This window comes from Labrus bergylta, chromosome 2 (assembly GCF_963930695.1).
Source record: "Labrus bergylta chromosome 2, fLabBer1.1, whole genome shotgun sequence".
Classification (NCBI taxonomy): Eukaryota; Metazoa; Chordata; class Actinopteri; order Labriformes; family Labridae; genus Labrus; species Labrus bergylta.
In genome coordinates, this window is record NC_089196.1 from 12,723,625 (window position 1) to 12,743,896 (window position 20,272).

The 20,272-nt window shown below is 40.4% G+C and overlaps 1 protein-coding gene across 4 annotated transcripts in view; it reads left to right on the forward strand.

Moving 5' to 3' along the window:
* The window catches only part of trpm3 (transient receptor potential cation channel, subfamily M, member 3), a 112,840-nt gene that overhangs the window by 58,922 nt on the left and 33,646 nt on the right, over window positions 1–20,272 (forward strand). For all 4 annotated transcript variants that reach the window (XM_065965121.1, XM_065965125.1, XM_065965117.1 and 1 more), the window contains exons 7-9: window positions 9,583–9,757; window positions 10,311–10,434; window positions 18,682–18,754. In XM_065965121.1, the coding sequence (XP_065821193.1) occupies window positions 9,583–9,757; window positions 10,311–10,434; window positions 18,682–18,754 (372 nt within the window). The remainder of the gene's footprint in view (window positions 1–9,582; window positions 9,758–10,310; window positions 10,435–18,681; window positions 18,755–20,272) is intronic.

Sequence of the window (20,272 nt, forward strand, 5' to 3'; positions counted from 1 at the left end):
GAGCGGGATATGCAAATTAACCTGGATTAATGTGACAGGGAGGCAGCACGGGATGCTTCACATGCAAACAGAGGGACAGAGCTTAGGGCCAGTGATTATAAATATATTGCACTACTAACTACTTTAAAAACTGTATTCCTTATCATAACACATTCTCATATGACTCTTTAAGGTTAAACACATAGGGCCATATTCCCTATTCAACTACTCCTAGGCAACTCCTGAAGTTAGCAGACATTGTCAAGCCTAAAAATGAAGAAAATCAATAAAACGATTGGCACTATTCAGCACAGCTCACTCAACCATTGCACAGCTCTTTTGATATGTCTCCAGCTGCAGCCACAATGCTTTTTAATCACACACCTGCCTCAGAGAGGTGACAAGTGAACGAGGAAGGGGGTAGAGTGAGAAAATGAAGGGAGAGAAAAGGGATTGGGGGTGAGCGGAGCATTATATAAAGCACAAAAATTATATAAAGCATGAAGGACAAGTGATGCAGCTGAGGAGGATGCAGGCATTGGGACGAGATATTACCTCAAGGTATGTTCAACAAAATGTGTGATGAAATAGTGAAAGGCCTCAAGAAAAAGGGCTTGATTGAGTACATTCCTGAATGTGTTTTATGTTCTCTCTTAATTGAACTGGAAGAATAAAGAAAAAACCTTCAACCCATATTACCTCAAAGTTTGTTTAGCACATGTGAAAATATAACACAGGATGCCACATGCCAGGTTCAAATGAAGTAAAAGCAATTAATTTGCACAAGTTCAGATAAGCAACGCAAGAATGAATAATGCACTTTGAGTGTGCCCTCTCCTCAATTTCACCTGAATTACTCAGAATATTAAAATGTGCACATGCAGTAGGTACTTTGTGTGTTGAATGTGTACAGAGATGTTGGAATGTGTGTGGGGGTGTTTTGAATGTGTGTGTTGTGTAACCTTCAATGACCCTCGTATGGCGCTGATTTCATTAATCACAGCATAGGTAAAGGATGAAGTAAGCTTGGGTAATTGAATCCAGCCATAAGGTCTTCCATTGCAGATTAGCTCTGACATTGTGACCTCCACTCAGTAGTTCCCCATACAGAGGATATTACAGTTAAGCATGGACACATTGGAATTCAAGAGGGTTGTAATACTCTTCTTATAGTGCTTGGACAAATTCTTGATTTTATGAGGATATAGCCTATGATATTGCCCATTTTTGGCTACCCAACTTTGGAACAAGCAGGCTCTTTTTTTCTTTCTTTTTTTTACACATATCACACAGCTACAGTGTGAATCTGGCTTAGAAATGTCACCCTCTGCTAAATGTGACTGTTTCAAACAACACACAAATAGCAGAAAAATATTATGAAGTTCATCATGCCTCTGAATACTTGACATTCAGATTCAATTTCAATGTTAACAACTGTATTCAGTTTTAGAAACAATCAATATTATGAGCTACATAAATTAACATTTTTATGTTCTTTCTATTCTCTGGTCTTTGGTTTTGGTACTTGTGGTTGTGCAGCATTGATGACATGCTGAACTGACTTAATTCTGAGTCTCGTGGGCTGAATGGATCAAAATACATGTCAAAATGATAAATATTAACCGCAAGAGTGCTCAGCCCTGTGGTGCAGAGATAACACAGCCAGTAGTGGGTATGATTTCATGGAATAGTTCCAGGTTGAGGATGTGCATGGACGGCAACATGTGATGTGATGTGCTGTATGGGAATTTTAGTTCATGACTGCTAATGGGAAATGTAGTGTATTTATTTTTTAAAGTCCTGTAGATGATTTATGGAGAATACAAAACAATTTGAAGCTTTTTTTTATTTTTATTTCTATTTCTGTCTGGTTAACTAATTAACTAATTAACCAGGCTCAGTGCGTATTTTCTAGCATTTCCCAAGGGTAGTGTTTGGCTGAAATGAAAGACATAAACTGCAGTGAGTTTATGTCTACCCAGAGGGAAAATCGTAGCACTCACACTCATGGTGTGATGACATGTTTTCTATTGCTGTTATGAATTTGTTCAAATCAGCCCAATGTATAAAAGTAAATCATGTCACATTAGTTGCTGTTACATGGTCATGCCAAGTCAAACTTCATTTAAGAAAGAGCTAAAATAAATGTAAACTTTGACTCTTCAACACATGTTAAAGGCTGTCATTTACGCGTGTTTGGATCTGTTTTTCCAAAGAAAGGTTGAAAAATATTGCAGCCACAGAATATACGATCTATTCTTATACCCTTGTATGAATCATGCAGTTATTTTCTATTGTCCCAAAATGGGTTCACTGGTGTTTATTTGTATGTATTTCCATAATGAGAAAATCAAATCAAATACATTTTGATATAAAAGAACACCAGTTAAATCTTAAGATTACTGTTATTCATGAACTTCTGAACTTGAACAGTCAAGTGACAGAGTTGAGTTCATAGAACCTGATTTTATTTTCCCTTGAAATAATCTCTAGATCATTTATATCTGGAGAGGTAGCAAGGGGTTAAAAATGTCAGTGGGGTCATCATGTGGGCACCCTCTTTCCTTTTGTGTCTTGTTGTTTGACCCACAAGACTTTCAGAGGGCTCAAAGGCAACACTTTCAAGTGCGCCCTCAGTTTTTACCCAGTCTGCTGTCTGATGGTCATTTTGCAGCCCAGTTGATTTAGTTTCTTTAGCCACAGGCAGTAGCTGCTTCACTAAACAGTTACTGACAGTGACTTGAGGGCTTGTCAGAGGGCCTGTCCCGGGATACCCATCTGTTGCAGTAGCCTTGTGGCTGCCTCTGCAGCTGACCTCCACTTGAAAGACCTGTGTTCTCCAGCCTTGGTATACGTCCTTTTATCCAATTTGTGAATGCTTCAGCCTTTTGGAGTTCAACGTTTTGAAACGCAAAAGACAGACTTCCATGTCACCATGTACAGCAGCTTCTGCAGCATAGATCACAAGACCAGGTTTGACCTGATATCGATTTTTATGATCTGATGATTGGTGAGTCTGTTGGATCTTCAAGCCACTTGCTTAGGTTCTTGGGAGTGTGAAGGACATATTAAGAAGCTGTTATAATGACACTGAGAGCGCATTCACACTAGGCTATCCATACCGTGCCCAAGCACGTTTGACCTCCAAAGTCCAGTTCGTTTGACTATTGTGAGTTCTCCAATCGGTGCTGAAGCACGGTACACTTCCTCTGTACTGGCACAGATGGAAGAGGTGTGCTTTGGCACGGTACAGTTGCTCATGCACGATCTCAAGCACGGGTACACAATGTGAACATGAAGTATAATCAATCCCAGCCTCCATGATCAAAAACACCTGAGTGTTATTGCTGTATCTGACTTAAATGACTCAAAGTAAGCAAAAGAGTTAATGAATTCATATTCTGTGTTGTTCTCTAATGTGAAGACGCGGACTCAAACTAAGCACACTTCATAATTATGTAAAGCCATACATGTGTTGTATTACAATGTTATATAGAAGTAACTATCCTCAGTTAGTCCTGGAGCAGCTCCAGCACGGTATGGAACTGCTTTGCTTAATGTGAGTGCGTCCTACATTTCCTAAAGGTCCTGTTTATTTCCTGCAGGCCTCTTGGACAGTGCTCCAGATTTTACAACCTGACCTTGCCTTGCTGTCAATCTGCCTTTCATTGCTCTGCCTCCACTACCACCACCTTTATTTACCTGGCAAATGTTACCTTACGTAGGTTGACCTCATTTGAGAACAAACTCACGTCTTCCATGCTGCCTCTTACCCACAATGTCTCCATGTCCAAGAGCAGATTCTGCTTGCTGTACGGATACAGATTGGGTCCATCTCCTCCCAAATACTAGTCTGGGTTCAGCTTCTCATTTTGTACTGTTTTGAGACTTGATCAGGGTTATTTCCATACTCACCTGAGTGCATTAAGCTCTTTATAAAGGGTGAGTTCTAGAGTTGCTCTTTCCATACAAGCCAGCATTGCTGAGGCAACATGGGAGTCCAAGCCATTTCTTGATGTCAGAATGAAAGTACTCACAGTTCGCAGCTTTAAGACTTGATGAGGATTTCATAGGCCACATCAGGTGGGTAAGTCCTCACTACAGGCCAACAGTTTCAACTTGCCAGGAACTAATGACTTGGCTATGCTATTGAAATCTTTGATGGGTTCTTGCCTCAGCTTCTCACTCTGATTCTTTGAGGCATGCAGTGTACCACCGCTCCAAACTCTTCCCCCCGGACGCTGTGTGTTCAACTGAAGTAGAACCTCTTATATCTGAGTTTCTTTTTGATGGATTTGCTTCTGGATTCTTTGGGATTTTAACTTCATTCCTGCCTATTTTACATCGGAGTTCAGTCTTTCAGCAGCTTTTGGTGCAAGCTATTGTTGAGATCAGGGTAGTCAGTTTGTCATGTAAATAGGAGGTGCCCAAACCGCTGGTTCTCCTCCTGCACCCAACAAGCAGCACAGATAATCAGTTCTATGGCCTCGATGAAGGCGAGAGATTGTCATTATTCCTAATTGCAAAGATTGCCATGAAGTAGTGTACTTTGGCATTTTGAGTATTGCAAATGTTGGAAGTAGTTTCTAAAAAGATTTGTCATAGTCTTTGGCACATGGTAGAAATCAATAGCTGTCCAGGAATAAGACATGCAGTGGGAATCTGATGTCATATCATGCTTGAGTGTTTTAAGAATCCCATAAATTCTGGTGCATGCTTTTTCCTGGGTTAATAGGACATCACGATTGTTCTGTTTCAGGTATGTTGTCATCTTATGAACAATAATGTAATAGAAGATCTTCCCTTAAATCCCTGTAACCCAAGACTACCATGTGTAAATGGATATTTTCCATTGACACTATTTGTTGTTCATTTTCTTTGGCTCACTCTGCCTTGGTTATACCTCAACTCAAATGTGTCACTAACAGCCAGGTTAAATCTGATTTACCTCATGATCTCACTTCAGAACAGAAAATTTAAAGTTTGAGTGACACTTTGCCCTTTTCTGTCTTGTACCGCCTGACCTTTGCTTTTTTCTAGCATGTCAAGTCATGTCAAACCTTCACACACAAACACAGATCTGATGTTTCCTGTTTTTTTGTTTTTTTTTTACGTTTTTGCTAGCTTGCTTTGTTTTGGTGTGTATAAGAATGTTTTAATAATTCATTTTAATTAATATTATTTTATTTTTGGGTAGGATTGTTCAGCGACAATGACCCACATTCAGCAGCACACCTGCTCCAGTCTTGCTGATACTAATTTCACACACAAAAAGATCAACTCCCAGACACTTGTCCAACCTACTAACACAAACGCACAGACACACACCACAAGCACACACACACACACACACACACAAAGGATGAGTCATTGCTGGATCCATAATTAGGACATTTTAAGCATATTATGTGCGTCCCGCTTACACGCTTCTCTTTTCCTCCTAAATACCTTCTGCTCCTTGTTTCCTCCTAATTCCCCAGCCTGGATAAATATAGAAAGTTGTGTCTACAGACTCTCATTGTCCACCCATTTTTTTTCTTTTCTTCTGCCTCTGCTTTTTCACACCTTTTCCTTTGACAGATGAGGTGTGGGCACTGAGTTAAAACCGTGAGTTACAGAGACATGGGAGAGAGAGGAGAGAGTAGGGGTTTGACAGTCAAGTTATCTGATGCTTTGGAATGTGTGAAATGTGGAACTGTGTAAGAAAGGGGGGGAGGGGTTGAACGTGTTGAAAGACACAGTACAGAGTGTGTAGGATGAAGAATGAAGGATTTATCTTCTCAATTCACATATCCACAGAAGAAAATATACTATTATCTTTATTTTAGTCATTTTTCATTGAAGTTCTATAGTTAAAGGTTTGTTTTGAATAAAAACAGGTACAATTCTTATTAAAAGCCCAGACTGTGTGGGTGTCTTCAAACACTTGTGCTATTTTGGCTCATCTGTTAGTAGCAGTGAAAGTAGTCCAAAAGGGTTCAGTTGGGTGATGACTAATAAATCCGCTCTCTTCTCAGCCACTCACACCATTGCTCTGTAACAGCTGTGCCAATCACAATGATGTGTGACAACAACGACTTAACAAATGAAAGGACGCTTCCTCAGGAAATTATACTTCTGTGCAGATAAACACACATTGAGGCGTCATATCCTAAATGTGAGTCAGCACTGCTACATTTTAAGAATGAAATATGTTCTGCTTTGGAAATCTGCTCAGGAAGTTGAAAAGGAGGTCATGACGCACTGGATTAATGGGGCTCAGTTATTCAATATCTCTCCCCCCAGCTCCACCCTCTCCCCCACAAAAAAAAGTTGAGTTAGGATATCATATTTATAACCGTCCTGTTTGGTGTGTGTAAAGGTGTGTGTGGTTATACTGTAGCCGCCAGGTGTCACTTGTTATCTAATCAGGGTAAACACCTTTGATGTCTGTGCATAATTGCACCACACACTTATCAATTCAAGCAGCTTTATCACCCTATCTGTCCTACTGCATGCATTCTGTTGGAGCGATTTAATCAGGAGGAGGTTTTTATACAGTATAAAACAGCGTTTAACAGGTGCTGCAAGAGTCATCTCACCTGTATTAATGATGTATTGAAAAACAGCACGTATCATCCAGAACACAAATAAACATGTGAAATCATGCACGCTCCCTGAAGGTGAATGGGGACAGATGGGCCTTCAAGAGCCTGGCTGGTTGTAGCCATTGTAAATCATGAACTGCTAATGACGTTGAGTCCCTTTTAAGCTGTAGTTGATAAAATCACAAAAAGCAGATATTGGCATTGGCAGAAACACATGTAGATTCATTTTCTACCTTAATTATTAACTGTCCTTTTTGCACTGCCTCATTTAAAGGAACCTCTCATATTCTTCCCTCTGGATCAGCACAAGAACATAGAAAACTGTTTCTTGAGAAATGAAGAAATCTTGGACAGTGCTCTGAACAACAGTGGTGCCTACAGATAGTGTCTTGTAGCCTTCCCACATCCTCTTTGCTCCGTGTCTGATCGGAGCCGTGATAGCGGGGCCGCCATTATTAATACGCTCATCATCCAGACAAAGTAAGACGGCAAGAATATACTGATTGAAGCGCAAAGTGAAGGGAAAAAACAATCTCAAATATAATAAAACGTGCAGCAAAAAGTAACTGAGAAGTGATCGGTCGTACGTTGTCAAGAGATTGTTGTCATAGAAACAGGACAGACATGCAGCTCTTTCGCTTCCGAGCACACAGCCAGCGCTTTTCTGCCTGGAAACAACGCTAGGTGGCCACGGGGCCTAAGTAGCTTCTTCACTTCAAACTGTAACAGATTAGCTCTCAAGCTACTGTATAAACTTACATTTCATTCTCGAGTTAAATGTATTGTTTGAAAAATGCCATCTTATGCAAACACGCCGCATGTGTGTAAACACTTGTTCTTAATTAGTTATGTAAAACAATTTCAGACCCCAAAAACCTGCCTCTACAGATAAAATAATTCAAAAGAATCTAATCTATTCGACAATCAGAGGATGAAAAAAAAGTACAAAATTTCATGTTTAATAGGAGCAGCAAAGCGCTTAGAGGGCTTCACTTCACATTCAACCCTTCAGTGGCAGCACTGAACTGTGTGGGAGGTTTTTCTTGTCTGTCCAAATCAAAATTCAGGTCACATTGTGTCCATGACTTTAAAAAAATAAAACTTCAGTACTTTTTTTTAATACCGATCTCTGTAAACTTAAAGGAATGTTTCCTCAGCATCACACGCTCACAGATCACTCAGGGATCATCTGCATCTCTTTGATCCAATTCAAATTAAAACTAACAAAAGTGTTTTCAAAGTATTATTTTGGTGCCGTTCATGTGCGTCATGGACAACCACAGTGTGAAACTTTTTGAACGTGTGACTCAGTTGAGAGCCTAAATTGGAAACAAAGGGTTATGCTTCTTCATCCATGTTTAATCCATCCAAGTGGAGTAGTTAAGGCTGTTGTTAATTAGATAACTGACTTGAAATGGAGGTCAAAGGCAACCCTTAAATTTGACCAATGTTTTGGAGTAGTCAGGCAGAAGAGAATTACATTTAATTTGTGGTTAACTTAGGCGTGTGTGTCGGTTTTTGGGTGTGTGCGTGACAAAACTTTCTCCCACCAATTAGCCATTACACAGCTGTCCTTTCCCCTCCCTTCTCTGCTCCTCAAAGGGTTACAGTTGAACAATAATCTGCTTTAGACACTGTCTCACTACATCACTAGTCTTCAATATCAGTGCCTCATACTTTCAGAAACACACACACACACACACACACACACACACACACACACAAACACTTACACACACACATGCATGCATAAAGGCATGCAGGTCACAGAAAAAACAGGAAGAATAAGATTCAAACACTATTAATTACTCTGCTTCTCTGCTTCTCTCATTCAGAGCTCTGTTGATGTATGTTCGTGTGATGTGTTGTGGCACTGTGTGACGTTTCACCTCTTTGAAGTAGGCAAAGCCCCGAAAATATTCTCCTTATGTAACTGTCCTTGTTGCAGGGGCGCACGAGGCTGTGGTAGGCAAAACGTAAGGGTGGCGAGTATACTTCCGAATGTGTGCTTGTGTTTGCGTGTGTGTGAATGCAGTGTTTAAGCACTCATCTGTAGTTCCTTGCCGGCTGCGTGTTTGAGAGACAGCTTATGCTTTCTCCTCTGTGAATTATGCAGACCAAGGATGAGGGTGCAGGGCGGGGAAGATCAGGCTGTTACACAGCTTTTGAATCGAAAGAGTCAAAATAACCTGCTGAAAACACATCCACATGACAGAACGGGAGGAAGAGGATGAGAATGGAGTGGCTATAGAGAGAAAGACCGGAGGAATGACGACAAGAAGTGAGACGTAGAGAAGAAGAGGAGGTTTTAAGAGGAGGGGGAGGGTTTAAGAATGGATTGAATTGAGACCACTACAAAGGAAAGACACACTGGGGAATAAGGGGAGTATTGAACTCTGGGGTTTGCAGGGTTTTCCTGTGTAGTGTTTTTAATGCAATGCTCAGTGGGTAAGAGAGTATGCAAAGAGCAACCAAGAATTATGCAGAAAGAATCCCTTTGAAAGCTTGGCAATAACCTTTCTATCTACAATACTTACTCCTGTTCACACTCTTACCCCCTGCTAATTAGAGATAATTACCCTGAATAGTTTATGATAAGCCGAAACGAGCCATTTTATTGGTGAAACTCAGTAGGGGGCTTAGTTTGCTGTCTCCCACACAGGCACATATAACACACACACACACACACAAACGGACACTCACGACATTGTCAAAAAAACTGAGCACAAAGCACAAGGTGGGCTGGATTTTTTTGGCAGGGGCCTCTACTTATAATGAGAAAGCAATTAGTGTCCTGAAAATAGAATCATGAGGCGTCAGAGGTGTTGCGTTCTTTTCCCCTCAATACCTCAAGTATTTCTCACAGGATCTTTCCTATTTTATTTTTCTTTTCTCTTTCCTACATCATTTACTTTCCTCTTCCCGCTTTACATTCTTGCCCTTTTTCTGTATCGTTTATGCCTGATTTTCTTTCTCCATCCCTCTTTCTGCTGCTCCCACCTGTTTTCATCTGCAGGTATCGGTCAGGGAGTGCCGGTGGTGGCTCTGATCGTTGAGGGAGGCCCTAATGTGATCTCCATAGTGCTGGAATACCTCAGGGACACGCCCCCGGTCCCTGTGGTGGTGTGTGACGGCAGCGGCAGGGCCTCAGACATCTTGGCCTTTGGACACAAATACTCTGAGGAGGGAGGGTATGTGCTCACAACATCATGTCACATAATGCTGTAGTAAGAAAACAAACACTCATGCAAACACTTTTAGCTACAGTACAGTTTTAAGAAATTAAAGTTGGACTGCAGACTTTTTTTCCTTAACGTCACTGGTAGTCCAGATTTCCTATCATTAGTGTTTTTAATTATCAAAGTGCTTTAGATGTAACAAGCAAATAATTGTATGTTTACTGTATTTGGCAGAAAACATTAATGCAGCAGCTTTTGTTTTGTATTCAAATATATGGCATCTGGGTTTAAACTTAAAATGACTCAGAAATTTGCCTAAGCATTACTTTGGGTAAAACATGGTAAAACAAAATAATTTGCATAGCTCAAATAAACCCAGTTACAGTTGGAGGTACACTCACAGCATCACATTTTACCAAGGACTTAGCCATAGCAGCGCCTTGGGCCCCAGTCAACCTTGGTTTCACTAAGTGACAAACAAATCTAATTTACCATCTTCTTACCTCTATCTGACCCCTTCCCTGACACTCTCTCTTTTTTGCCCTACACCTCTCTGCCTCTACAGCATTATTAATGAGTCTCTAAGAGACCAGTTGCTGGTGACCATACAGAAGACTTTCACCTACAGCCGCACACAGGCCCAACATCTGTTCATCATCCTTATGGAGTGCATGAAGAAGAAGGAGCTGGTGAGTCTCAGTTTCTCGAATGTACATAAACACACATGCACCTATTTGCACATGAGCAAGTATGTTTGCTGATGCAGGGAGATCAAACATGATCCATGCATACACAAAACAGTAAAGCACCAAAAGAATCCAATAGACAGATGCACATCATGCTCACATACTGTACACACAGATGGTCATTGCTGTCTCTACTGTATATCATATCCTGGAGAGTGAAACAGTGTGAAGGATGAACAAAATGGATTGAAGCGATCATGAAACTGTCATTAAGGACGCAATTATTAGCCCATCTTTTATTCATGACATGTAATGTTAAGTGGATGTAAATGTATTCAGATGATGTTTGAGACCAAAATGGCTTCCATCTCTGGGGTCCAAAGCCCTTTGGAAGTGCTCATGTCAAGGCTCACATCATGTCAAGTGCGGCTGTCTCACACATCCCACTCACCCCACCCACCCACCCCCGAGGTGGAGTCTCCGTCCCTTTGGAGCGCTGTCAGTCACATGAAACCAACCTTCTAGTAATGCTGTTAAAAGCCGTCTGATGTGACTGTGTGTTTTTGTGGCTTTCCTGACTGCATTTGTCTGTAAGTTAAATATGTGTTTATGTGTCTGCGTGTGTGTGTGTGTGTGTGTGTGTGTGTGTGTAATAGTAAATTTGATCCTGGCAGGGGACGTGATTCCTTCGTGCCATAGTCATTGTAGTGTATAACAAGGAAGTACCAAAGCAGTGCATTCAGTGCTCTTTCAAACACCCACACACACAATACATGCACACACATTCACAATATAAATACATACCACATTCACTATGCTACAACAAACAGCTTGCAGCTTTAACTATGTAATAGTTCTGCAGCATTACAAACTTATTTACCACTTAAATACTTACTCTCGTCTCAACTCACTTTCGACAGAGTGTACAATGGCTTTTATTACATAGAGCCTTTATTTGCCAGATCACTGACAGTCTGCACTGCAGGCTGTCAGTGCCATTCTGCTCATAAATGTGTGATATGTAGTATAGACGCACACCAACAACTTTTGGAGTAAAACTGATAAACAAGAATACAGTTTAGCCTGTTATAACGTATTTACTGGCAGGTAAAAAAAACAAAAAAAACAGGAATTCATTATGTGAACATCTTCTCTGTTTGTAAAAAAAAAATGAAGTTAATCATTTTATTTTGTGTTTCATTTATTGATTCTAAGACACTGACTCATACTTAAGATAAATCAAATAATAGCACACAAAAACATGCACATTTGCACACACGCATAACACATGTAGTATTTTGCAGGCAGCCTTAGCATCAGTCATGGCTGTGTAGCGTGTAAGTGGATTGATTGCATCCTCAGTGGGGTTCCAGTGGCTGACTGATGCTCACACTGATGGATCTTCTGAGCACAATAAAGCACAGCAGAACAATGTGCTGTGAATCATTCAACAGGAGCAGCTGTGGAGGCCAGATAATCTGATGCTGCCTCTGTCTGAAATCTGTTGCCTCTGATATATTGAAACTCAGAACCCAAAATATGTTTTTGCAGTGCTTTATAGATCCAGCAATTCTTGGCTTCACCTGGAATTATTATATTTTGGCATTAAACAGACCATTTAGGTTTCATTCCATTTTCTGCCAAAGGATCAATCAATCAATCAATCTTTTTTTATATAGTGCCAATTCATAACAGATGCTATCTCCAGACACAAGACTTGTTCAATTGATAAATATGTATGTAGAGTGCAGAGCTGTTAAATCAGTGGGATATGTTTTATATATCCAGGATGCTCTATTATATAAAGTACAAATGTACAATGCAATTTGTTTGTATCTGAAAGAAATAGTCATCTCCGTATTGTAACCCAAACAATATCTCCAAATGACATAAATGTATTTAATGATGGCATTCTTCTAACTTCTAGTGTCCCATTCAAACTGTTGTCAGAGGACACATTGAGAGTCTCAAAATAAAGTTGATTACAGTTTTGGGGAAAAAGAACGAGATATGAAGATGTTACTTCTCTGCCGACTGGCACCCCCTTTCTCTGTCACTTACGGGGGTAGTGTCACAAACCTCGTATTCATCAGGCTGATAGGCATCAGAGGGGTTCCCTCCTGATCGCACCACAGGATCAGACATGGATTGAAGTATGTGTGTGTGTGTGTGTGTGTGTTCGCGCATATGTCTGTGTGTGTGTGTGTGTGTGTGTGTGTGTGTGGGATTGCAGTAACTGCAGGAGAAGAAAGAAAAATTAGCAAAACAGAGAACTGCCAATGTTCCATTTAAAGCCTGAAACATCCTGTCATGGCTCAACTTAAAACCCTCAAAAACTCAACGGACCAAACACATTTCTCGATGTGCTAAACCAATTAGATCGGAGAAAACAGCCCATGTACAGTATGGTCTATCAGCTAGCTCAATAGAAGAACAGATGGTCGTACAAATACCCTGATTTGGATCCACAGTGACATGTTTATAAATGTGTAGTCTTGAAGGCTTTATTTGTGTCCCTTCAATATCCTAACTGACTAGACGTAAGCGCTTTTAAACCCAAAATATTCAAATGCTTTATGACAACTTGATAAATGCAGCACACCCCCTTTGAGAACAAAACAAATCTCGTACAGTAACATCATGGTTACAGGAGCATAGTATGTTTGGGCTGCGACCAGATTTCCAAACGTGTTTGTGATCCCATCATGATGCCTACCATTGAGCTCATTTCTACAAGCATGCTATCTGTTGTTGTGTGCTGTGTTTTTGATACATACTGTACTGGAAGTGCTCTGGAGGTATTCCTGAGATGACTGCCAAAAAACATAAACAGTGCATGTACAAACAAACTAAAAAAAAAACAAAGCAACAAGTCCCAGATCTGTAGAATATCACAAACAGGTCACGGGTAGAAAATTGGATCATTTTGCGAGATGCTTTTGTTTTATTTCTGCCAAATGTCTGGTGGGTATTGTATGAGTGCAGCTCTAAACACATCCATGTTGACCCAGATAATTATACAGCTGTAGTTTAACAATGTGAGTTGTATGAGTTTGTGTTTGATAAAACCGGTGGCTGCAATACTTACACTGGAGATCAGAGATAACCCACACTGAAGGAGATGAGAAGTTATTTTTTTATTTTGTCAACCTAAACGCACACCTACTCTATAACTACTGTATGTTCAGATATCTCTACTGATAACAAATGGGTTTAAATTTAGATTTGAAATATTTATTCCTGCTTTGAGGATGCTGGGAATGGTAGTTCCAAAGTTCCTGTGCCACATGCCCTCGCAATTTATGCAAACCAGTGTTTAGCTTTGTAAAACGGAGCCAAGGAGTATCAAACGCATGTTAACAACAAGGTCAGGAGCCGTGTCAAAGAACACTTTTGTTGGCTCACACACACCATCTTAAAAAAAAGCAGGTTTATCCTGAAGCAGTATACAAGGGGTGAGAAGCGGGAGGCAGTTAGACTGTGTATTTGTTTGTTGGCCAGTGCACCGGTGCGTTCATTTTTGTGACTCATCTGCAGCAGGAAAGCCAAAGAATATGAGGAAAGGAAAAATAAAAAAAAGACTGGCTATGATTATTTATTGAGAGAGGTTTCTGTGTGTCTGCTTTAGAGGAAAGCTTGTTTTTCTTTCCAGTTTTCTTTTTTGAAAGGAGGTGTCTCCTTTTCCATGTTGCTTTATTCATGCTGACATATCCTGCTTTACTTTATTCCCTGTTTCCTCTGTTTCTTCACACACTCAGGACTGCTTGTTTTACAATGACAGTCAACAATTTTGCAGTCTTATCTGTGTCTTTTTTTTGTGTGCGCTTAATGTTTAATATGATTTTAACTTTGTTTCCTTGTAAAAAAAAAAAAAAAAAGAAAAAAAACTTTCTACTTTAATATTGTCATTCAAAATGCCAGATGAAAAACATTTTTTCAAGCTAGAAAGACATTGAATTATAAGAAAGAGACTCACTCTTTGCAGCTACCAACAATTACAGCATATACTCCTTTAGACTCATTTATGAGTGAGCTAGTTCATTTCTCAGTGAATAAAATCTGTTCTGGTAGATGATTGTTAGGAATAGAGAGAAGGGAGGGGGAATGACTAAAAAGCTGATCAATGGACAATGTGCGAGCTCTTGAGTTTTACAAATTGGTAATGTATGTACAATGAAGAGAGTTTTTTTTTTCAAAGAAGTTGAATGAAAGGGAATACTTAAAGAAGAAGAGGCCACACTGTTGTACAGATCTTTGCTGATGATGAGGCTCATTATTCTTCTAATATGCACATTTTTTGCATCTTTTTTCTTTTATCTCTTTTAAAAGCTTGAATAATTTCATGTGAATGTCAAACAAGCGCACTGAACAGACTAAAGGCTGCATGAGAAAACATACTCTTTTTTTCTTTTTCTTTTTTTTTTCCGTGGCTAAAACTGTAGGAATCCAGTCGTGGGTCTAATTAATAGAGAAGTGTCTTTTTTTTCTCTTCTGTTTAGAGGGGGGGGGGTGGCAATATGACATTCCTGGTATCTTCCAGCTTGGTATGAATAATTGAGTATAGAATAGTCCTTATACGTTTAATTCGGATTAAATATTGAAGAGGAACCACCAAGCTGCAATTTCCCTCCGCCTCCCTGACAAGAGAGACTTAGCACGAGTTTGAAGAAGATGAGGAGAGCAAAAGAGGGACTTAAATGGACCATGAGAGAGAGGGAGGGGGAGGATGTGAGGGACAGATGGAGGGAGAGAGAGAGAGAGAGAGGAAGTGATACAAGAAGTAAGAGAAGGGAAACAAATGTTGTTTGGGTGCAGAGCAAATGTGAGTGTGAGATACAGCACAAAGTTTGTGCCACAAGCAGAGGAAATATGTCTTGCAAGAGATCATTGCTTAGTCCATTACCAGCTGGGAAATGAATCAATTTAAAATTTCACAAACATAGAACCCTGCTTCACTCTTATACCCAATGTTCTTGCCAAGCTGAAGAATGATGCTTAAAACGACAAAGTCGCAAATACACACCTAAATATTTAATGTTCAAATCCACAGATGAAACCAGAGCCGTGTCAGATCAGAACTTCAACACTTCAGGATTTATTGACTCAGTAAATCCTTTTTGAAGCCTCTGTTGGCTCTTAGATTGTCTGTTCAGTCTGCTTGTGTGTGCCTGCCATGTACCTTGTATGTACAGTACATGTAGCAGCATCAGTGCCCGTTAAATGAAGATGAATGTTTTCCAATCATCTTGGATCACTGCAGCGTGAAGAGCATTTTTTCTGATCCTCTAAGCATGTCGCTTAGCGTCTTTGAAGCTGCAGGAATCCTTCGTCAGATCCCAGAATCACTGAGGAAGATCCCACTGCTCTTCTTCTTTCATACAGTATAAGTGTCTTCTCTGGATTTTTCCAGCGCCAAGTCTCCCATGTTCTGTCTTTCTTTGCTCTGCACATGCTTCCTCTCTCCTGCAATCCCAGTCAACCCTTCCAGCCCCTGCCTCCACTTCTTCTCTATCATTTCTGCTCGTTTCCTCTCTCCTGTACTCTTGTCAATACAGAGATGGCGTGTGAGAGACACGAGTCAGTGCCCTGTCTCTTGCACGTTGACCCCTGAGGTGATAACTGTCAGTTCTGCAGCAGGGGAAATGTCAAAAGTCTTTACAGCATTTCAAAAATATTTCAAGCCACAACACAAGCAGAGCTACCATTAACACATTGAATATTTGTCCTGCATGTGATGGGAACATTTCTGACAGGACTTAACACAAGAAAAACAATAACTGAACTTGTTTGCTCACAGTGAGACTCGAGAGTACCTTTGCTTGTACAACTTGATAAAATAGATGGAGAAGAAGCCATCTGTTCACTCTTGTACACACCTATCCATAACTCTCTGTGGGACTGTTGTAACTGAATTAGCAGCCTTGTTTTCTCGTATCGCTTGTGTTGTTAGGTTTCTCTTTTGTAGAGCCTCTGTGATAACAGGTGGTGCATATCCATAGGGTCACCTTGGGGTGTGATTGGAGAAAAAGGGAAGAGGGAGGTAGAAGTAAGAAAGGAAGCGGAAAAGATGAGAGGAGGAGGGGGTGGAGGAGGAGCAAGGTTGGGAGGTTGTTGTAAGCTAAGTAGTTTGGAGGGGGTGGAAAGATGATTGGTGGAAAAAAAGGGAGTGGAGAGGATGAGGCGGTGAGGCCTGGAGGAAGAGGTGAGAATAGAAACTAAGAGAACATCTTCTGTAATCATCATCTTTTCTTTATCACAAAGTCATCCATCTTTGCTCCTTACGGCAGCCAAGAGCCAAACGTGTGTGCATGTGTGTAAGGGATCCTTCCATTCTACTCTAATGATAGAGGGTATAATGAACAAATAACGTAAAAGGTAATCTGTACTGATTGAATGAAATAAGGTGTTGCACATAAGCACAGAATTAAATATTATAGTCTCTCTCTCTCTCTCTCTCTCTCTCTCTCTCTCTCTCTCTCTATGTCCATCTGATTGGTTATTCCCTAACCTTATCTTGTTAGAAAGCCTTGCATGCATACAGTTTGACCTTTTACTGCCGCTGCATAAGGACACACAAGACTAGTCATCCTTTTAAACACACACACTTGATTAGATCATAGATCTGCATGCGTGTTTAGCAGATGGCTCCCTAAACGTGTCGTTAACATCTATTAGTCTAAAGGCAAAGATGCATTCTAGCAAATAATAATCCAGCCACTGGCTCTACCATTCTAACACACAAACAGTCCCACACAAGCAGCAGAACACTATAACTTAACTCAGAGCACATGCAATTACACACTGCACCAGTGAATCATTGGTTTCCTCGCTTATGAGGAACTCAATCGATACTTTCACATCCCGTTGCACTTCCATTTCACCTGGAGATAGATCTTTTGATTACGCAGGCTGATAGTGACCACTAGACACACACATGCACACACAATGTGGGCAAACACTCAGTCGCTTCACTTGTCAGGGGTTGTATTTGTAATGCATGGCACAGGTCTTAGGCATTATATCATGTTCCACTCCTCTTTCCTCTCTCAGGCAGGAGGCAACCTATCATCAGCATGTGGTATACAGATGATGAATGAACCAACATTATAGCTACTGTAAATCATCAATGTGAATTGGATTGCTTTTTTCATTGGGCTTGAGTGAAAAGAGAAAAAGATGGAGTGAGAGAGAGAGAGAGAGAGAGAGAGAGAGAGGGGAGCCTGAAACATTGCAGCATTGCCAAAGGGAAGGAAGCCACAGCAGAAGGAACAGCAACAGCAGATTCCTGAAGCTCCTCAGAATGAAGCCATTTAGAGAGGGGGGAGATGGGAAGGGTAGATGGGCTGCAGGGAGGAGAGGGAGGTGGGAGGAGGAGATGGGTGGGTGGATGTAAGGATTAGAGGAATAGCTCGTAAGGCATTCAGAACACGCATTCACCCGTACACAGCTCCCACAAGGTGCCCTTCACATGTGCACACATTTGCGCATGTAAACCCACACACATGTTAACACGTATAACAAAAAAAAGAAAAATGCCCCATTTTCCTAATTTCCCTCTCAATATTTTTTTCCATCATATTATTCGTTCACCACATGCCACTTAGGCAAAATGCAGATTAAACACATGTTAAGTTACATAGTTGATGACCTTAAATTGGCTGAGAGTGAAATATTTTTTAAAATGCCACTTCAAGTATGTTTGACGCAACAAAAAAAGGAAAAACATGTTCCAGCTCCATTAGTTGCTATTAATTTGAATTCTCTTTCATGTCTTGTTTTTAACTCCCGTTCTGCTCAACTGCCTTCTCAGCTGATTTCTTCATTCAGTCTCCGCAGTGATCATGCCCGATGTGAGAGTTTGTGGTTTCCTCTGAACAAGAGACAAGAAAAAAAAAAGAGACAGTTTTTAAGAGGAGATACAGTTCATCACAGCAGAGCAATGACACTCTTTCCTTCTACTCTTCTCTGCCTCCCCCTCTGAGCATCACAGCGACAGTTTTTAGTGAAGCAGTTTTATCAAGCAATTAATAAAAGCTCTCACTCGGGATATGACTGAATTACGATACAAAATGAACCTATCTGTAAAACAGTTTGACTTGTTAATAATAAATGCAGCTATTCTGTCTCTCTCACTATCTGTCGCTCTCTATCTCTCTCTCTCTCTCCCTGTCTGTGTGTCTGTCTGTCTGTCTGTCTTACCCTCTGTCTCTCCTATCTGTCTGACTGTCGCTCTCTGTTATTGTCTCACAGATAACTGTTTTCCGGATGGGGTCGGAGGGTCATCAGGACATTGACCTTGCCATCCTCACTGCTTTACTTAAAGGTGGGTGTTTTTTGTTGTTCTGTGTGCGTGTGTGTTAGTGTGCAAAAAGTGAATTCCATTTCACTCTGGTCCTCCTTGGATGTTATTTGGAGGTTTCTATACGTTGAATAAAGCACTATTATCACTGTCATGTTTTAGGTTTATGTTCAGCGTATAGGATTATGTTTTTTACTAACACTGGTTAGGTTTCAAGATCACTAAGGAGGGCGAAGGCTCCAAAGCAAACTTGATAATGAGCATACTTGATAATAAATTGGATTATAAAGCAATAACTTTCTTACATTTTAACCACAAACAGAGTGCCATGGGCATCACAGGGGAGTTCAATTAAAGATAGACACAGTAGCTTTTTCCGAGATAATTAAATATAGACTTGTACAAAAGTAATGCCGCTCAATCATCACTTAGGGGCTTCCAAATGTTTGGTGTCCTCAGCCAGTATTTTGATGTTTTGTTTTTGGTTGACAATTCAGTGATTCGATGCAAATGGAGCGATGGAATATAGACGAGGACGTAGCGGCTAAGAAGAGAAAATATAATCACAGTGAGGTGAAACACCAAGCAGATAAAGCTCGTTCTAAATGAGACTCAACCTTTCACTAGGGTTAGACACTCTGTTGGACAGGCAGGTGCCAAACAGCTGTGGTTAGCTTGTGCTAGGGTACGGTAGCTTGCAGTGTTTGTAGGTACAAGCAGTTAACGTACACACTACAACCTGCAGTGAGTGTCCACTTCTTGATGCGATGAGTCCAGGAGGGGGAGCCAGTTTGAATGTTTTGTTTATAAACTGCAACTAAAAAATGCTACTGCTATCCAATGTAATCCAATGTGTACTGTAATCCAGTATTCATTAGCTAAACCAACAAGCAAGAGAGTAACTGTCTTACAAGTCTGGTACAGAACCACCTGTTTTTTTTCCATGGATCAGAAACTATGTAATATTTTAGTAAAAAATTCTATTCAGGTGCTGTTACACAGATTGATTAAATTTGGAAAGTGAAGACAAGCTTCTTCTATTTACAGTTTCTGTGCTAAGCTGACCTATTCTGTTGCTTGTTCTCACAGCACATTTATTTTTATCTAAACTCATGGCAAGCCAGCGTGTAAGAGTATATGCAGGTTCCAGTCGAGCTTCCAGTGATTTCTAGGTTTCCTACTTATGCTAATAGAAACACAGCAACACCTGCAGAATAATTGATTAGCATGAACGCTGCTGCTCATTAACTGTGTGGCCAGGGACAGATAATTGCAGATCCAATGAATTATGAACTGTATTGTGTCTTTATGACCATCTCTTTTGTAGTGCATGTTTTATTTTAATTGGCATTTGTCAAGTTAATTGCCCTTGTGGCCAATAATCACTTTTAACACATAGGGAGGAACGCTGTTCTTTTTTTGCATACCTCTCATCCTCACACAAATCCAACAGTGTGGCTACCATTGAATTCTTATCTTTACACTCAGCTTACCGGGTATGTTACACAACCATTGTAGTACACAAGTGAACTAATGATCTAC